At 43.9% G+C, this 16,660-nt stretch overlaps 1 protein-coding gene across 3 annotated transcripts in view; it reads right to left on the bottom strand.

Moving 5' to 3' along the window:
* Nucleotides 1-16,660, bottom strand: part of MYLK3 (myosin light chain kinase 3) — a 64,231-nt gene that overhangs the window by 5,521 nt on the left and 42,050 nt on the right. For all 3 annotated transcript variants that reach the window (XM_039503552.1, XM_039503551.1, XM_039503550.1), the window contains exons 6-11: nt 13,384-13,477; nt 11,098-11,207; nt 10,178-10,319; nt 7,959-8,029; nt 3,455-3,583; nt 1,084-1,236 (exon numbers count right to left, since the gene is read on the bottom strand). In XM_039503552.1, the coding sequence (XP_039359486.1) occupies nt 1,084-1,236; nt 3,455-3,583; nt 7,959-8,029; nt 10,178-10,319; nt 11,098-11,207; nt 13,384-13,477 (699 nt within the window). The remainder of the gene's footprint in view (nt 1-1,083; nt 1,237-3,454; nt 3,584-7,958; nt 8,030-10,177; nt 10,320-11,097; nt 11,208-13,383; nt 13,478-16,660) is intronic.

Below are 16,660 nucleotides of genomic sequence, written 5' to 3'. Positions count from 1 at the left end.
GGGGCTCAGGTCCCAACCACTGGCCCCGCGCCCTGCTCCCCGGCCACTGGCCCGGAGCCCAGCTGCCAGCCTCTCTTCCCAGCTGCTGGCCCTACGTCTGGGGCCCCGTGCCTGGCCTCCCGCTCCTGGGGCGCTGACCCCCGCTCCTGGGTCCTGGCAGCTGGGGCTCTGTTACTGGCCCCACATGAGAGGTCCCGGCTGCGGGCCCCGTGCCCTCCCCAGCCTTTGCTGACCCCTGTCTGGTTCCCCCCCTCCAGGAGACATGATACTGCTCCTGGCCCCAGCTGGGTGGGGCGGGGGGATGCAGACAGTGGTAAGGGTGCTGGCTTCAGCACCCCCACTATTAAAAGAGTTCCAGCACCACCAGCTGACAGTCTGGAAAAAGCCAGGGTTTTAAGAGTTCCTGTTAACAATTTTCTCCTAGAACAATGCGAAACATTCCCATTATTGGTAGAAGGATTCACTGGACACATGTTCATCAAAGGAAGACGAGGCCCATGTAACTTCATTCGGCATCAGTATTTGACAAGCTGGGCCACATTCTGTCCTACAATACAATGTATACAGCTCCCTTTGACTTCAATGGGAGCTGAGCATACAACTCCTAGAGCAGAATTAGGCCCCAGATGGTTCTTTGTACCTATCCAGTGTATGGAAGGCACTTGGATTGGGAATAATGTCGCTTTCATAACTGCAGCTGCTACAAATCACCTTTTGTATTTTGAGAGACATTTTTGCAGTTTGTATCAATGCTTATAAAGAAGCCAAAGTGATGACAGAACTAGCTCCTGGACATATGTGAAAGGTTCTTAAAACAAAACAAATGATTCCACATTTCCTCTGTTTAACCTCTCTTGCACCAGGCACAGTTACTGGGAGAGCCTTTACCTTGATTGAAATACACTGACATTGTTCTTTTAAAAAATAAGGTTTGTGTCACTACTGAACTGCCTGGTAGACACAAACATGGCAAAAGAAAAGTCATGGTACTAACATTCAGTGATTGGCTGCCATACATATATTTAGCTAGGAAGGACTTATTCTAAATGGTAGGACTGCCGTGGCAAACATAGAAGAAGATACCTCTTCTCCTTCACAAGGAGTTTGGAAATAAAGTCTTTTGCCTCTTCTGAGAGTTGTTCAAATGCTTCTGCATCAAAATCCCAGCTGCAGTTCACTATGTAATTCATTGTCTCTGCATCCGTTTCTCCTAGGAATGGCGATAAGCCACTGAGCCTTTAAAAAAGAGAGAGAGAGAAATGGGCAGCTAATAATGGGAAACATGTATTTCTCCTATGTATCCTCACTGCGCTCACTGCTGCTTTAGAATCACACCAGTCACATAGAAAAGAGGGTTCCAGCTAGATACCATCCCAAAGGCCAGTGCAACGTCTGCTATGGTGGGGCTTGGGTCCTTGGCTCAGTCCCTAGCTACTCAGGTCAGTAGCACTAGGAGCATGGTGGCACAAGAAAGCTCAGTCAGGAGGGAAGGAATGCTTCACATTGCCCATTTGCAGCTCACTCTGCCAACTCCAGGGTCAGAGTTAATGGACGTCCAAGGAATTGAATTCAATGTGATGTGAGCACATGCTCAACTGCTTTGTCAGTCAGGAATAGGACTGCTCACCTGCCTAACGCTAAGCATGCACACAAGTGCTGAATTGAGGCCTAAATCCATATTTACTTCAGATTAAAATAGTGTTTGAAAAATATTTTCTTCAATTAGTCTCTAAACCCAGATTTGTTTCTTAAATAATTTATGACTGGATTCACATACAATTTTTTTTTGGCTTCTACATAAACTTAAATAAAAAATAACCCAGGCCATTGAAAACAGCTACAAAAAATGTTGTGATGCTGTGTAGGTAGAGCGCCCATAGAGATCACACACACACACACCCGCACCCCCATATGGCCCACAACCTAAACTCCAGGGAAGAATTTTAATCCCATGTGTGGCTGTGAAGTGAATTTTTCAGACGCAGGAAGTAACTCCCCACAGGGCAGGAATAACTTGTGTGCTGGGTTTACAGTGGCTCCATGGAGCTGGGACCATGCTCAGAAGGGGCCCTGGCCTGCTCCGCTTGCACTGCGCCCCGAGACCCTGCTCCTCCCCCTGCCCACCACTCCCTCCTCTCAGCCTGCCTGCCTGCTGGCCGAGGGCTCCTCTCTGCCCCCTGGCCAGACCCCAATGCACCTCTGGCTCCAGGCCTGTGCAGCCCCACCTGTCTCCCTGGGGCTGAGCCGCCTGGCACTGGTGCAGAAGCCTGGCCAGTCTCAGCCAGGTGTAGGTGTGGGGGGGGGCGGGGGCAGGAACAGTGTGGAGGGCTTGGCTGGGCCCCTCCAGGCAACTGCATATTGAGGGCCAGAACCTGCCCTGGCTGATCACGCCACTCCCGAGGGGCTGGAGCAATTCCCAGCCCTGGGACCAGCCCTGGCTGCGCTGCCGGCTCAGCCCAGCAGACACCATCACCTCCCAGCAGGGCTGGTGAGAGCGGCTGGGAGGCAGGGCTTGGGGGAGTGGGTCTGTGGGGAGTCTGGGGAGGGTGCTGAGCTGTGAAGGGGCAGGGAAGTTCTCTGTATGTTGGGGCACTAGGGAGTGGGTGTTCTGTGGGGGGTGCTGGGCAGTTGTGGTGGGGCTGTGGGGAGGGGTGGTGTGCAGGGCGCTGTGCATTTGTGGGTGGATCGGGGGGGGGGGCTCTGGCCATAGGGAGTCAGGGGGTGTTGGACGGGGGGGTGCTGTGTGGCCCATAAGCCCACCCCCGAGGGGAAGGGACATGCTTGCAGCACAGGGCCTGGCAGGCCACTGTGCGTCTGGCAACTGCCGGTTTGTAAATAGTGCCTCGCATTGGGCGGAGCAGGGCCGCCCCTACCATGCCATGCCCCATTGCCTCTGGCTGGCCCTTCGCTCCGGGGACTGACCTCCCTGCACCATGCTCCATTGCCTCCATGGGGGCCCACAAATATGTTTGGTGCTGGGCCCATAAAAGGTTAATCCGGCCCTGTTGTGTGTGTGTTGGGTGCAAAAGTCCTTTTGGATCAGGTTCCCAAGGGCCTGATTTAAATGAAAAGATAAAGTCTGAGACCTCAATAACTCATTGAAAGCAGAAGTTCTGTTATGTTTCAGGCAACTGATTACACCTTGTCTGAGTAAATGAAACTTGATTTGTTTTGTTTTTATTAACTAGACACCAAGAAGGCAAAGAGAAAACAGAAGGTTTAAGTATTTAGAATGAAGATTGATTGTTTTTCAGGTATTTCAAGCTGTGTAGCAGTGATGTTCACTTTCATTGGCTCTCTCTTTTGGGTAATGAAGTGAGTGCAATAAGGAAGATACACTCCCTAGATGGGAATCTCTGAATTGGCTGCATTCCAGCTCTGCAAATACCTTCCATTGGCCTTTCTTATAGAGCATATGATGCCATGGCCATGACCCACACAGAGGCTTACTCACAGCATGTACGTGATGACGCCTACACTCCACATGTCAGTTGGGAACGAAACAAAGTCATAGTTCACCACTTCGGGAGCCAGGAATTCAGGAGTGCCAAAATTAACTTTCAGCTTCTCACGAGGTTTGTACCTTCATCAGAAACAAGAAGGGGCATCAGCACTAACAACAAACTAAGTACATGCACTGCACACTTGCAAAAAGAACTGTCATATTTTTCATACTGTAGCAAAGCCGGACAGGTACATTCTATATCGAAGTCTTCAAAGATGCAGAATTTCAGCCTGTGCATCCCCATAGAGAGTTTTTTATAATTCACAGTTACTTCCAATTAGTTTGATCAAATGTTTAAATGAATCAGCCATTTAAATCTGACCAAAATCAAATAAACTAAATCATTTGTATTAACTTTTTGTCTCTAGTGAATCATTCTCTTGGTGCATATTCCAACTTTGGCACTCTGCCTCAATTCCCAAAGTCACAGTTATAAACAGCTCATTATCCATCACTTAATTTTCCTAATTTAGACAGGTGGTAGTATGGCAGGAGAAGAAGCCAGAGAAAGACTCAGGACAATACAAATATGGTTGCAACTAAAAGTTGCATGATTACATTAGAATCACTGCCATGTCTTCTGGAAGTTTCTGTATGCCCCATTGTGGTGATTTGGCTAATAAGATCAATCCAAGTCACAGGAACAGAGGTGGATGAAATAGGCTGGGGGCACTACAGTTGGTTTTCTATGTTATTGCAGAAAAAAAATCAAATTGGAATAGCTAACATTCAGGCACATGTAACCCAACCTCTCACTTTTATAGATATTATGTTTGAGTGAGAAATCTCTGGCACAAGTCCTAAAGAAATCATCCTCAAACTAGAGAGACAAGGTGGGTGAGGTACTATCTTTGATTGGACCAATTTCTGTTGGTGAGAGAGACAAGCTCCATCCTCAATCCTCAAATTGGCAGACACAGGGCTTAATTCACGTTGCAGGTACGTGGTAGTGTAACCTACACGCCCCCATGTGGCGAAAAGCTTTCCACAAAGAGAGATCTATAGATTGTAATGGATTTTTTACCTTCACAGAAGGCAGCTTTAAATTTTTGCTGGGCTCCAGAGGAGACTCATGAGCAAAAGTTGTCCAGAAGATGCACTGAATCAAATTCCATTTTTAAGCAAGTTTGGAGATATTTTGCTCAGCAGGACCCCAAACCATAATTCACTGTGTAAAAGTGCTCAGATCACAGAGTTATGAGCACAGTATAAATGCCCAGATGGAACCATGAGAAGGGACCATTATTTGATTTTAGTAACCAGCAGGATGGTTTTGCAGACAATGAAAGATGTTGATAATTTGCTAGTTAATATAAGGAAGGGCACAGTCTTGCAGTCGTCACTCAGTAATAACTCCAATTAAAGTTAATGGAAATTTTGCCTATGTAACAAGTAAGATCAGGCCATAAATGGTGGTTGTTTTTTAAAACACTACTTGCATGTTTCCAAACTGCCTTTAATGAAACTTTTCTATTGGGCACCCCCTTTCCCTAAAGCTGTAATTTTGTATTTGTACATTTTTTTCTATTTTTATAAAATCCTTTTAAAGAAAAAAAGCTCTTTGAGCTGAAATAGATGGGTTTGTATAATGAGGACCCCACAGTGTTTAGAAAATATTTTTTTAAGTAAATATTATTATACTACCATAAGAAGTTGTTGCTTTCTTCTCGGGAGGGACTAACTCATGCCCACACATCAGTACCTCCTGTTTTCACTCAAATATCCCTCGCCCAGGGGCGGCTCTAGGATTTCCGCCGCCCCAAGCAGGGCGGCACGCCGCGGGGGGCTCTCTAGCGGTCGCCGGTCCCACGGCTCCAGTGGATCTCCTGCAGACATGCCTGTAGAGGGTCCGTTGGTTCCGCGGCTCCGGTGGACCTCCCTCAGGCACGCCTGCGGCTGCTCCACCGGAGCCGCGGGATCAGCGGACCCTCCGCAGGCACGTCTGCGGGAGGTCCACCGGAGCCGCCTGTCGCCCTCCCGCAGGACGCCGCCCCAAGCGCGCACTTGGCGTGCTGGGGTCTGGAGCCGGCCCTGCCCTCGCCTTTTGCTTTTTCCATTAGGAAAGAAGATTATGCTTCATAGCTGCTTATGGTTTTCCCTCCATATTCTTATTTTTTTTTTCTGTATATAAAACAGGACCCTCTTTTCTGGTCACTGCATATATGTAATAATAGGCAAAGTCATAATGATGAGGGCAAACTAACTAGGAGGAAAAAATCATCTCTCTCACTGAACCACTTCTGGACAACTCTTTGGGGTATAAAAAGAAATCAAACTGCTTGAAAAATGAAAGAACAGCTTATGGATTAAGATATAATGTTTACATAAAATTTCCTTTGGCACAACAGCTATTTATCATCTGGTCAAAGCAGGGCTAATGCTGGTAATATTTCATAAGGTGAAACATAAAGGGTCAAAAATTTATTTTAGAACTGTTTAGTGAAATCCAGGTTCCACTGAAGTAAATGGGACTTTTGCTATTAATTGCAATGGATCCAAGATTTTACCCACTGGCTTTCCTCTAGTTCAGTGCAAGTGAGGGCAAAACATAGATGCAATGGTAATAGCAAGGCCTGTCAAGCCCCTGAGGACCAGGAAAGAAGGATGGGTCTGGGTTTTTATTTAAATTAGAGTGGTCAGAATACGAGTGGCCCTGCAAGAGAACTGGGTCAGCATAGAATTGATGTAAACCATGACCTGTTGTTTACCTAATCAAATCATCTCTCCCTATGGAATTAAGTTAACATTTCCTCAGGACTCAACTATTATTCTGTTATTACAAACTCGTGGTCACTTGCTCCACTCTGTTATACCAGACTCTCAAAAGAGCTGTGCTCCTTTTAGATGTAGTTTCATATTAACTGGAGAGAAGGACCAGAGCTAGCAGATCAGAGCTGCCATCTGCCCAGACATAGACCAAGGGATTTTTTTCACAGTCTCCATGGATGTTTTGCAGAAACCTTCCCTATGGTAAGGGACCCACTCCTGAACCAAGGATATCATTGGCCCTTAACAAATGATAAGTAACAACTCTGTTCTCTCCTCCTAGTCTTAGGGAGAGTATGTGGAATGGTGATCAGGGAGTATTCCCTCACATGCCTAGTGTTAAGTAAAAAACCTGGGGCTGGCACAGAAACAACCAGGCCTCCTTCTAACCATGTCCACGTGAGAGGTGTTAAATCCTGTACCATTTGGCCGATGTAAATGACCAATGTAAAAACTGTACCCCAACTCACATATGATGCTGTCTATATGTCTCACAGCCTTTAAATACTGAACTATGTTAAACCAGAGCAACAGAAAGTAAGCATTGGTACATTTCTTGCTTGACACATTCATATGAGTTTGACAAAGAAAACACTTGTCAAGCCTATTAGTCCCTCTTCCTGCAGTTGCAGAAGTGTTCTAGAACATTCTCTAGTGTTTTGTCCATTCTAATTTTAAATGCCCCAAGAAATGGGGCTTCTATGTTTTCCATGGATGGCCTTGCTACAATTTAGTATCCCTCACTGTTAGGCTCAGATTGAGCATGCATTTTCCTTCCCTTAATTACATTCCATTACTCCATCTTTCACTACTATTAACTGGACCAGCTAATTCCTCTCTCTCCTTGCTATTTACCCAGTAACTATTTATAGTTGGTTATGCCTCACCTTAGCTGTTCTTTAGCCAAGCTATCCATATTAATCTTTTTTGCCTTTCTTCTTAAATCTAGCTCCCTGATCATTTTTATTGCTCCACTCTCAGCTTCCACCAATTAAGCAATATCTTTCTGGTAATGTGGTTCCTAGAAGTGAAAACAATATTCCAGGTGCAGTCACACCAGTGACAAAAGAGGGATCACTACTGCCCTGCTCTGTGATATCTTTGTGCTTAAAGGCCAAAACTGCATTCTCCATATTGCAGCCATTTCAGATTGCAAACTCATAGCTAATCTATACACTCTCATCCCTTACCCTCATCCATGAGAAGCAAACATTGTGGCAGATGAGGGATAGAGACTGTGGGGTGAGAGCTGATCCATTGTATGCCAGTTTCAAATGGGATAGTTTTGTCATGCATTTTACTTTACGGACAACCATCTGTCTTGGGGGTTTTAGACTGAGGCCCAACACTGCAGAATCTGAGCCCCTTCCATATAAAATCAATAGCAAAGGTGAAGTCCCTAATGGACTTCCTAGAGTCGCTGGAGTAAAAACTCTATTTGAGACATTACTGTGTGTAAACTAGAATACTAATACAACATTAGCCTGCAAAAATGGAAAAGACAACATGACAGTTAGTGCGCTAAGCTGCAAATTCATGCCTGCAGGAGCATTATTGCTTTGCTCCTTCATATTTCAAAATCACTTTAAAGTCACTGAAATGTGTGAACAAACATTCTTTCATCACAAGAATGAAAGAAAAGAAAATGTCAGTAGATTTTGAGTGGCTCATAATTGAACTGTCTTACCTCCTTGCTAAACCAAAGTCAATAATTTTAATCTGGTTTCCTGTGCGATTTATACACAATATGTTTTCAGGCTAGAAAAAGAAAAAAGCATATTTTTAGTTAAATAAATGAAAGTGAAATTACACACGAGACACACTAACAAGAAGAGTAGCCAGAAACATGACCTGAAATGCAAAGATACAGAACAATTTCAGAGAAAGATTTTTAAAACAATGCTAGTCCACTTCTTTGTTGGTTCACAGCAGTGAACCTATCAGTCACATATGTCAATCTCACCTTTATGTGCTTTAATACAATGGTGGTTGTATTTTTTCCATTCATTTCCTAAGGCTCTGTTCTATCCTGGCACTATGTGTAGTATTCCATTATACTGATATAAATATATATTTGAGCCCAATTGTGGTCAGGGGCGGCTCTAGACATTTCGCCGCCCCAAGCAGAGCGGCATGCCGCAGGGGGCGCTCTGCTGGTCGCTGGGAGGGCGGCAGGCGGCTCCGGTGGACCTCCCACAGGCGTGCCTGCAGAGGGTCTGCTGGTTCCGCGGCTTTGGTGGACCACCAGAGCCGTGGTACCAGCGGACCCTCCACAGGCGTGCCTGCGGGAGGTCCACCGGAGCCATCTGCCGCCCTCCCGGCGACCGGCAGAGCGCTCCCCGCGGCATGCCGCCCCAAGCACGCGCTTGGCGTGCTGGGGCCTGGAGCCACCTCTGATTGTGGTGAAGGATAGTATGGTTCATGGGCTGCTTATGGGGTGCCTGGAGGGCTTGTATAGGAAAAATTACTCTATAAGTCTAGTTGGGAATGTTACCCACAGATCACTTGTTGAAATGCTTCCTTAATTTTTCCTCTTAAAGGGGAGAGAATCAATGATGTGGCAAAAGAAGCAGGGGAAAATATTCAGAGGTTTATTGAGATCAACTTTTCCCCTCAGTCTGTTATTACCATGGGAGGGTGATTTTTGGGCCCCTTATCCTCCTAACTGGCTCAGTAAAATGTGACAGCTTGGATCTTGCCTTCAGGGATTTTATTCCTTACTGCTGCCATGGGGTTTAACTAGTTTCCCGGATTTGGCCATAGCAAAGGTATCACATAACGTAATTGAAAGGGGTCCTTTTTAGGGGAGGACTGAATGGACACCTTTGTGTGGAATGCTTTAGCAAGTCAGGTGGCAGACGCTATAACACTGGGTTTATTCAAGAAAGTGCAGCATCTTGAGAGACCGGAATGCAAACAAGGAATGAGCCAATTACAGCTAAATAGTGTTTGCTTTTCCATCAAAATTAGATTTGTGTGTTCTTTTTTGGTGACATTTGCAGTCTCACTTGTCAGGAGGTTTATGGAGAGATACTGGGAAGCCACCTAGCTATGCAAGGCTCAGCACCTCATAAGACCAGGTCCTCAATCTAACTATTATATTTATTATAAATATTATAATAATTTCACATGGATATTGCAGTTGGAAAAATGTCCATTGAAACATCTTTTGTATAGAAAATTGGATTTTCAACTAAAGGAAGTTCTAAATAGGAAGTGGCTCCTTTCTGCAAATAATTCCAGCTTTTCATTGAAAAATCAAAAACAATTTAAATTATTTTCAAGTTTGGGGGTTTTCAACAAAAAATTTTTTTTTCCACAAACCAAAACACCCACAACACACTTTCCAACCAGCTGTAATTACAGTAGCAACTGCACATCAACCACATAGGACTACCATTGTGCTAGACACTATATAAACATGTAGAAAATGATAGTCTCTATGCGCAAAGAACTAGTGGAGAATTGTCACTAGAGCATGTTAGTTTACAATGGCTCAGTTCCAGGCTGTCAGTGGGAGACACAGACAAGGACAAACATGAGAAGAAGCAAAAGAGAGGACAGGTCTTATAACACAAATAGAGGGGCTTCTAAACCCTCTATTTTGCAATTCTACACAGCTATGAAAAGCTTGTGATCTGAAAACTGTAAAAGCAGAGGAACCTGCTGTTTATTTAATCATCTTTAAAATAAGCTATCATATTTAAGAAAAGATTAAACATTAAAGAAAAAATGAATCTTCTAGGGTTAATTCATGGTGGCCACTGAACTAAATTAGTTTATTTCATTACAAGATAAAGTCAGAGGAAGAGAAAATACCCTCTATTTGCAGCTCCCATACATATAGATTCTCCATACAGCACAACGTACAGTTTAGCCAAAGACCTGAGATCTGCAGCTACTGACCTTCAGGTCTAAATGGAGAATATACTGCTGATGTATGTAGTGGACTCCTTCACATATTTGTTTGGTAAAAAGGATTGAATCCAACTCAGTTAGATGGTAGTTTTCATCTGTGATTCGGTCAAATAATTCACCACCATCAACACTAAAATATTGACAAAGAGAAATGTGAAAAAATACACATATTCCTCATTAGATTGGAAGTTAGATGCCTAGGCATTCTGGAAAATCCCACTAGGCCCCATCTTCATCTTTAGGTGCCTAAGTCCCTTTAAAAATCTGGACCTTTGTCTCTGTCCTGCTACTCTTCTTCGGTCTCTCTGTTCATTCAGTTCTAGCCTCCTCAAGGTATCTCCAAACATTCTCACTGCTAGTGGTACAAAGGCAGTTCCTGCCTTTTTGAACAGTGGTGATGAACCTCTCCACCAAAATCTTTCCTCCTTTTTGTTTCTAACTTCTCCAAAAAACAAATTGTTTTCTCTATTCTTTGTCTCTCTTCAATTCCCTCTCTCTCTGCTATTTTTTTAATGTAACTCTCGTACTCTTATATAACTTGCTAGATACAGTTCATATAAAAAATGCAGTTGTGTTGTATCTATGGGCCAGACCCCCACTAATGAAAAATAAAACATACTGATGTTCTTCTCTTAATAACAGACCTGCATGAAATCCCTCTATACGCTCTGGGATACAGCTGGTATTCTTACCATTTGTTTAAGTTCTGATATTGTCAAATATGTGATTTTCTCTTGAAGAGTTTGCTTCTAAAAATGAAAGAAGCCTTCACCCAGGTTGGGAAACACTCATAGTATCCCCCTTCCCATCCCCCCCCCCCCCAATGTATTTTTCTCCATTTCTACTACCGGCTTGATCAACCACCGAGTTCAAAAGAGCTGACAATTCTTAATATCATTTTAACTTACTATTCCATGATCAAGGTGAGGTTGTTCTTGCATTCAAAAGCATCATAAAGCTGGATCAGATTCACATGATTTAACTGGTTCATGATGTTTATTTCATTTTTCACTTCCTCCTGAAACATTAAAAACAGGAAGATAACAAATAGTGACTAGCAACCAGCAGATGCTCCTATTGGAGCATGACCACAAACACTCTTGTGCGCATTCAAATACAAACATTCACACAAAAATTAGCCATTCCTCAAACATTCATGCCAGCTGATCAGGGCCGGCTCCAGCATTTTTGCTGCCCCAAGCGGCGAAGCGAAAAAAAATAAAATAAAGCCGATTGGTGGCACTTCGGCAGCAGCTCAATCACGCCACTTAATTCTTCTGTGGCAATTCGGTGGCAGCTCAAAAAGGAAGAGAGGGACTGAGGGACCCGCTGCCGAATTGCCACCAAAGACCCAGATGTGCCGCCCCTTTCCATTGGCTGCCCCAAACACCTGCTTCCTTCACTGGTGCCTGGAGATGGCCCTGCAACTGATTCCCTGCACACACCAATGTTAGTGTAAGCCAGTGGTTCTCAAAGTTTTGTACTGGTGACCCCTTTCACACAGCAAGCCTCTGAGTGCAACCCCCGCCCCCCGAACCAAATTAATTAAAAACACTTTAATATATTTAAGACCACTATAAATGCTGGGGGCAAAGTGGGGCTTGGGATGGAGGCTGACAGCTCACGACCCCACCACGTAATAACCTCATGACCCTCTGAGAGGCCACAACCCCGTTTGAGAACCCCTGGTGTAAGCGGACTGTGGATGAGCTCTCCCCCGACATCTAATGGTGAGCTGTGGAAAAAGACTTCAGAAGCTGATCTCATTTGCATGGACACACCCATCCTGCCTAGGTGCTTAGCATGATGGGACTGCTTGCCCAAATGATCACTTGTGGCCAGTGTTGGCTCCCCAGTCTCTTTGTTATTGGGGCAGGAGAAATAAAGGGATGCTATCCTTGTTGTGTGAACCAAGGACAACAGAACTATGCCTGGCATACCCCAATGGAGGGGACTCACCCTCAAGTGAACACCACTTGCTAGGCAGGGGACATGGGTTCCAAAGCCCAATGAGTTGAGAGAGGGTGAGGACAGGTACTTGTACCTGCTGGTGCGGGCCTTGTTTTAGGGTCCTAAACACCATTTGATCCTTCCTCTCTCAATGGTATAATAAAAGATCTAATTTAGACTCAATTGAGAGTCTTGTTACACGCTGCAGAGCTGAAATCATTGATACCTACATCTAAGTATTAGACCTACTTTGGGAGAGTGTCTCTATTGCAAGAGACTTCCCAGTGTGCCCTAGCAGTGAGACTCCCCCACTAACAGCTGAAATCACTGAGAGCTGTGTTAAGTGTGTGTGTTGGGGGAGGGGGGGCTGAAGACATCTTGGCAAGTGGGCAACTGGCTGAGAGGCGCAACCAGCAGGGTGGCTGGCGGGGAGGCTGGCAGAGAGGTGTGACTAGCAGGGCAGCTGGTGGAGAGGCGTGGCAAGTGGCCAGCAGAGAAGCTGGTAGAGAGGGCCAGAGCAGAACCCCACAGAGGCGTGATGATTGGCTGTTGGGGTGACCAGCAAGTGCCCAAGCAGTGCAGCATGTAAGGTGCCTCCTTAGCCCCTCCCAGCCCCGTCTTCCACACAGGGTGGGAGGTGAACTCTGCACTGGCCAAGGACAGGAACTGTGAATGGGGTACAGAGAAGGGACAGGCACATTAAGGGACTTCTGAGTTGCTGGACTTAAGACCCTGAGGGGAAAAGGACACTGCCCAACTTACATGGGCGGTGGGTCTTTTGCTCGTGGTTTGTGTTTATGAGCCCTAGTTGCGGTGTTTTCCCAAATTAATACTGAGTTAATCCCCTCCTTTTATTAAAAGTTTTTGCTATACTCAGACTCTGTATTGCCTCTTAGAGGTGCCCAGGGTGTGGGGTGTAATTGTCCCAGGTCACTGGGTGAGGGCTCGAGCCGGTTTTGTGTTGTATTGTTGAAAAGGAACCCATAGATACTGAACCCAGCCCTTTTTGCTGCTGGCTTCACCTGGCAGAAGGGATACATTAGTGAACACCAAAATAACAGGACATAAAACATGGTCAGATCAAACAGTCATATAGGAGTCAAGCAAATATTTACTAAGGCTGGTTTTGTCATATTTGATACAATGTTGAGTGGGAAAATACTTTAAGAAAAGTGATGCACAGGTGCTTGTAATAAGCCAGATTTATAATGTCTGTCCATGGAGGTTCACAAAACCATACTTACCCTCTCCTTTGCTCCTTTCACTTTTATTATTTTGGCTGCCAGATTAAGACCAGTTGACACCTCTGTGCACTTGTGAACATGACCAAAACGCCCCCTGTTGATACAGAGAAATACACAGTAAAATGACTTTAAAGTAACTTGCTGCAGAAGCCTTTCAAACAACTATTCTTATCATTGATTAAAAATAGCCTGGTACAAAGTGAACAGAATCAGGTGGTCAGTAGCATGAATCTCCTCTTTCTCTCAGCTTATGCAGGATTAGTTTTATCTTTCCAGCCAGTTGTTCAATTCTTACATTAAAATATTATGCTCCATTTGTATTACTACGTTACACAATGACACGGTAACCTGCTGATATTCTTTTTTGGTTCTGTAATTTTACACTCCTGCTGTCCTTCAGTGATGCATAGTGGGGTATATTAACAAGGATATTTCTGGTCTGATCGCATAACTTTTTAAATTACGTTAAAGCCAATAACTACAAGGCACACATTTATTGCATGCTCCTACCTCTCCCATGCACATGATTTTTAAGCACCATCTTTTCTGCCATTGCATCACCATCATGCTTGGACCTATTAGGCCATATTTGCACTTAACTCCACGAGGAAATCATACTGTCCCAAATAATAACTAAGTGCAGAAAACTGAAAGGACTGAAGGGAAGTGCTCACCTCATGAGTGAAGCCTAGATGCCATGTCAAAATAATGTCAGTTTGAAAACTCAGCCATTAACACCCTTTAAGATGCTGTTCGGCTCTGAAAAATGATTCTAGAAACAGTATAATGGTGTTCCACATTCAGCAGCTCAGTGACTTCAATGTCAAATCTAATCGTTGTACCAACCAATAGATGATTCTCCTAACTTCCAGCTGTGCAAAATCAGAGTGGAATCTGAAAGTCAAGTCATCTTCTGCCTGGCTCACACATCACCAGCAATAAAGACTTTGCAACTAGAACATGGCTGACAATTCTGCCAAGGATGCACAAGCCAGAAAAGAATCCATCTCATTTGCTCAGAGCTGCAGTGTTCTGCAGGGCTAACAGGAATGGAGAGAAGCAAACATTTATTTAATCAATACAGTGAGCAGCTATGCAAATCCACCAAGTAAGAAGGTGCAGTGACTTTATTACAGTCACTTTTCTCACCATAACTGCGCTTTACAAGCTAAATGAAAAATGAACTCTTGTTGTTAGCTGTTAAAGTTCATAATGCCACAGGATGGTTTTATTCAGTGATTTTAAAAACAGTATTTTGAATACTAGCCAGCCAGTGATTCTCAAACTTCCCATGGAAGTTTTCTCCATTGGTCAAACTGCAAGACTGGACAGGATTATGAGGTCATCTGGCAAGTCTCCAATGGTTGACGACACACATTAGAACCAGTGACATGGCATCAAGCAGAACTACACAGATTATAGAAAACGAAGGGAGCTGAAGAAGAGAAGAGTCCAAGTGATTTTCTCTGAAAACCTTCTGGTTCCATGAGCGAGAGAAGCCAGAAATACTGGAAGTGAACTGTTGTTTGTGTGACTGGTCTGAAGCTGACAGTTTTGCTTTTGTTGGACATTGGGCCACTTTCTAGAGGGGGGTGCGGGGAGCTGTATGTATGGAATGTCTTGCATCTCCCAGAGAGAGGGTTAATCTTCGTGGATGGAGACTAGCTGGAGCAGCAAGAAAGGTGTTAAATGAACAACGCAATTGGAGGGTGTTACGGCAGCAAATATATTACAAATTTAAACTCAGAGTCGTGAACAATTGAACCAATGTAAAAAGGAACGTAAAGAGAAGAAATTTTCAAGTGCTTACATACCACTGCTAGGAGTCTGTATAATAAGCAAGAAGGATTGGAAATTCTCAATGATAGAAAGAAATGTGATATAATTGGCATTACTGAAATCTGGTGAGACAATTCACATGGCTGGAATGTTAAAATCACTGGCTATTACCTGTATAGGAAGGCCAGAGTGGGTAAAAGATGGTGGGGGGCTGGCATTCTACACTGAAGATAGCATTATCTATTCTAGAGTTATTGATAACGCAGAAGCACAGAGTCTTGAATGCATATGGATCAATGTGCTAATTAACAAAGCCCAGGAAGAAGCACTGGTGGAGGTCTATTACAGACCAACAAACCAAACTGTCCATAATGTGTAGAAAGAAAAACAGCGTTATTATGGGGGACTTCAATTTGGGAGACATATGCTGGATGTCTTGTGTACCTAGAAGTAAAAAATCATCATCAGAGTTTCTAAAATGTGTAGATGATTACTTTCTAACACAAACGATATTGCACCCTACACACAAGATAATTCTATCTTGGACATCATGACGACAGATAAAGAAGAATCAATCACTGCATTCGAAGTTGATGGCTGACTAGGGACCAGCGATCATGACCTCATTATATTCATTAGGGGAAAACAAAGGACAGTCTGGTGTTTCAAAAGAGATAATTTCACAAATCTGAGAAAATGATGAGTTAAAGTGATCAGGAGGAAAAGTTTAAACAGAAAAATGGGAATGAAAACTGGGATTTCTTTAAGAAGAGTTTATTAGCTGGCCAAAAATCTATGATTCCACATTAAGAAAGAGGACAACTTTCGCTAAAAGCCCCTCCAGATTCAGTGGTGAAGTGAGGGCTACAGTTATAAATAAAAAAGGAATATAAAACAAATGTAAAAAAATGAGAAATAGATAGCACTCAACATAAAATATAAGTTATGAAATATCAAAAATTAATAAAGGAAGCCACAGACATCAGGGAAAGATCCATGGCTGGCAGGGCTAAGGACAAGAAGAAGGAGTTTTCTTAGGAACAAAAGAAATCCTAGCAATAGTATAGACCCATTACTGGATGGAGATGGTAAAATTCTTAATACTGATGCAGAAAAGGCAGAAGTGTTCAATAAACATTTCTGCTGTGTTTGGAAAGAAGCAAGAAAATGTACTCATTTCACATGAGGATGTGGAAGTATCTTCCAGTCCATTAATAACTAAGGAGAATGTTGGACAACAGTGACCAGAGATATACATTTTTAAATCAGCAGGTCTGGATACCTTGCACCCAAGAGTTCTAAAATAGTTGGCACAGGAGATCTCCAGCCCACTGGTGTTAATGTTTAATAAATCTTGGAATACCAGGGAAATTCCTGAAGACTGGAAGGGTGCTAATAGCTGTGCCATTATTCAAAACAAAAACAACAACAAAAACCCCAAGCAGTATTACTCAGGTAATTACAGGCAGGTTAACCTGGATCAGTCCTTGGCAAAATA

Source organism: Mauremys reevesii, linkage group 16 (assembly GCF_016161935.1).
Source record: "Mauremys reevesii isolate NIE-2019 linkage group 16, ASM1616193v1, whole genome shotgun sequence".
Classification (NCBI taxonomy): Eukaryota; Metazoa; Chordata; order Testudines; family Geoemydidae; genus Mauremys; species Mauremys reevesii.
Note: the sequence above shows the minus strand (reverse complement) of the source record. Positions and strands in the feature narration are given on the sequence as shown.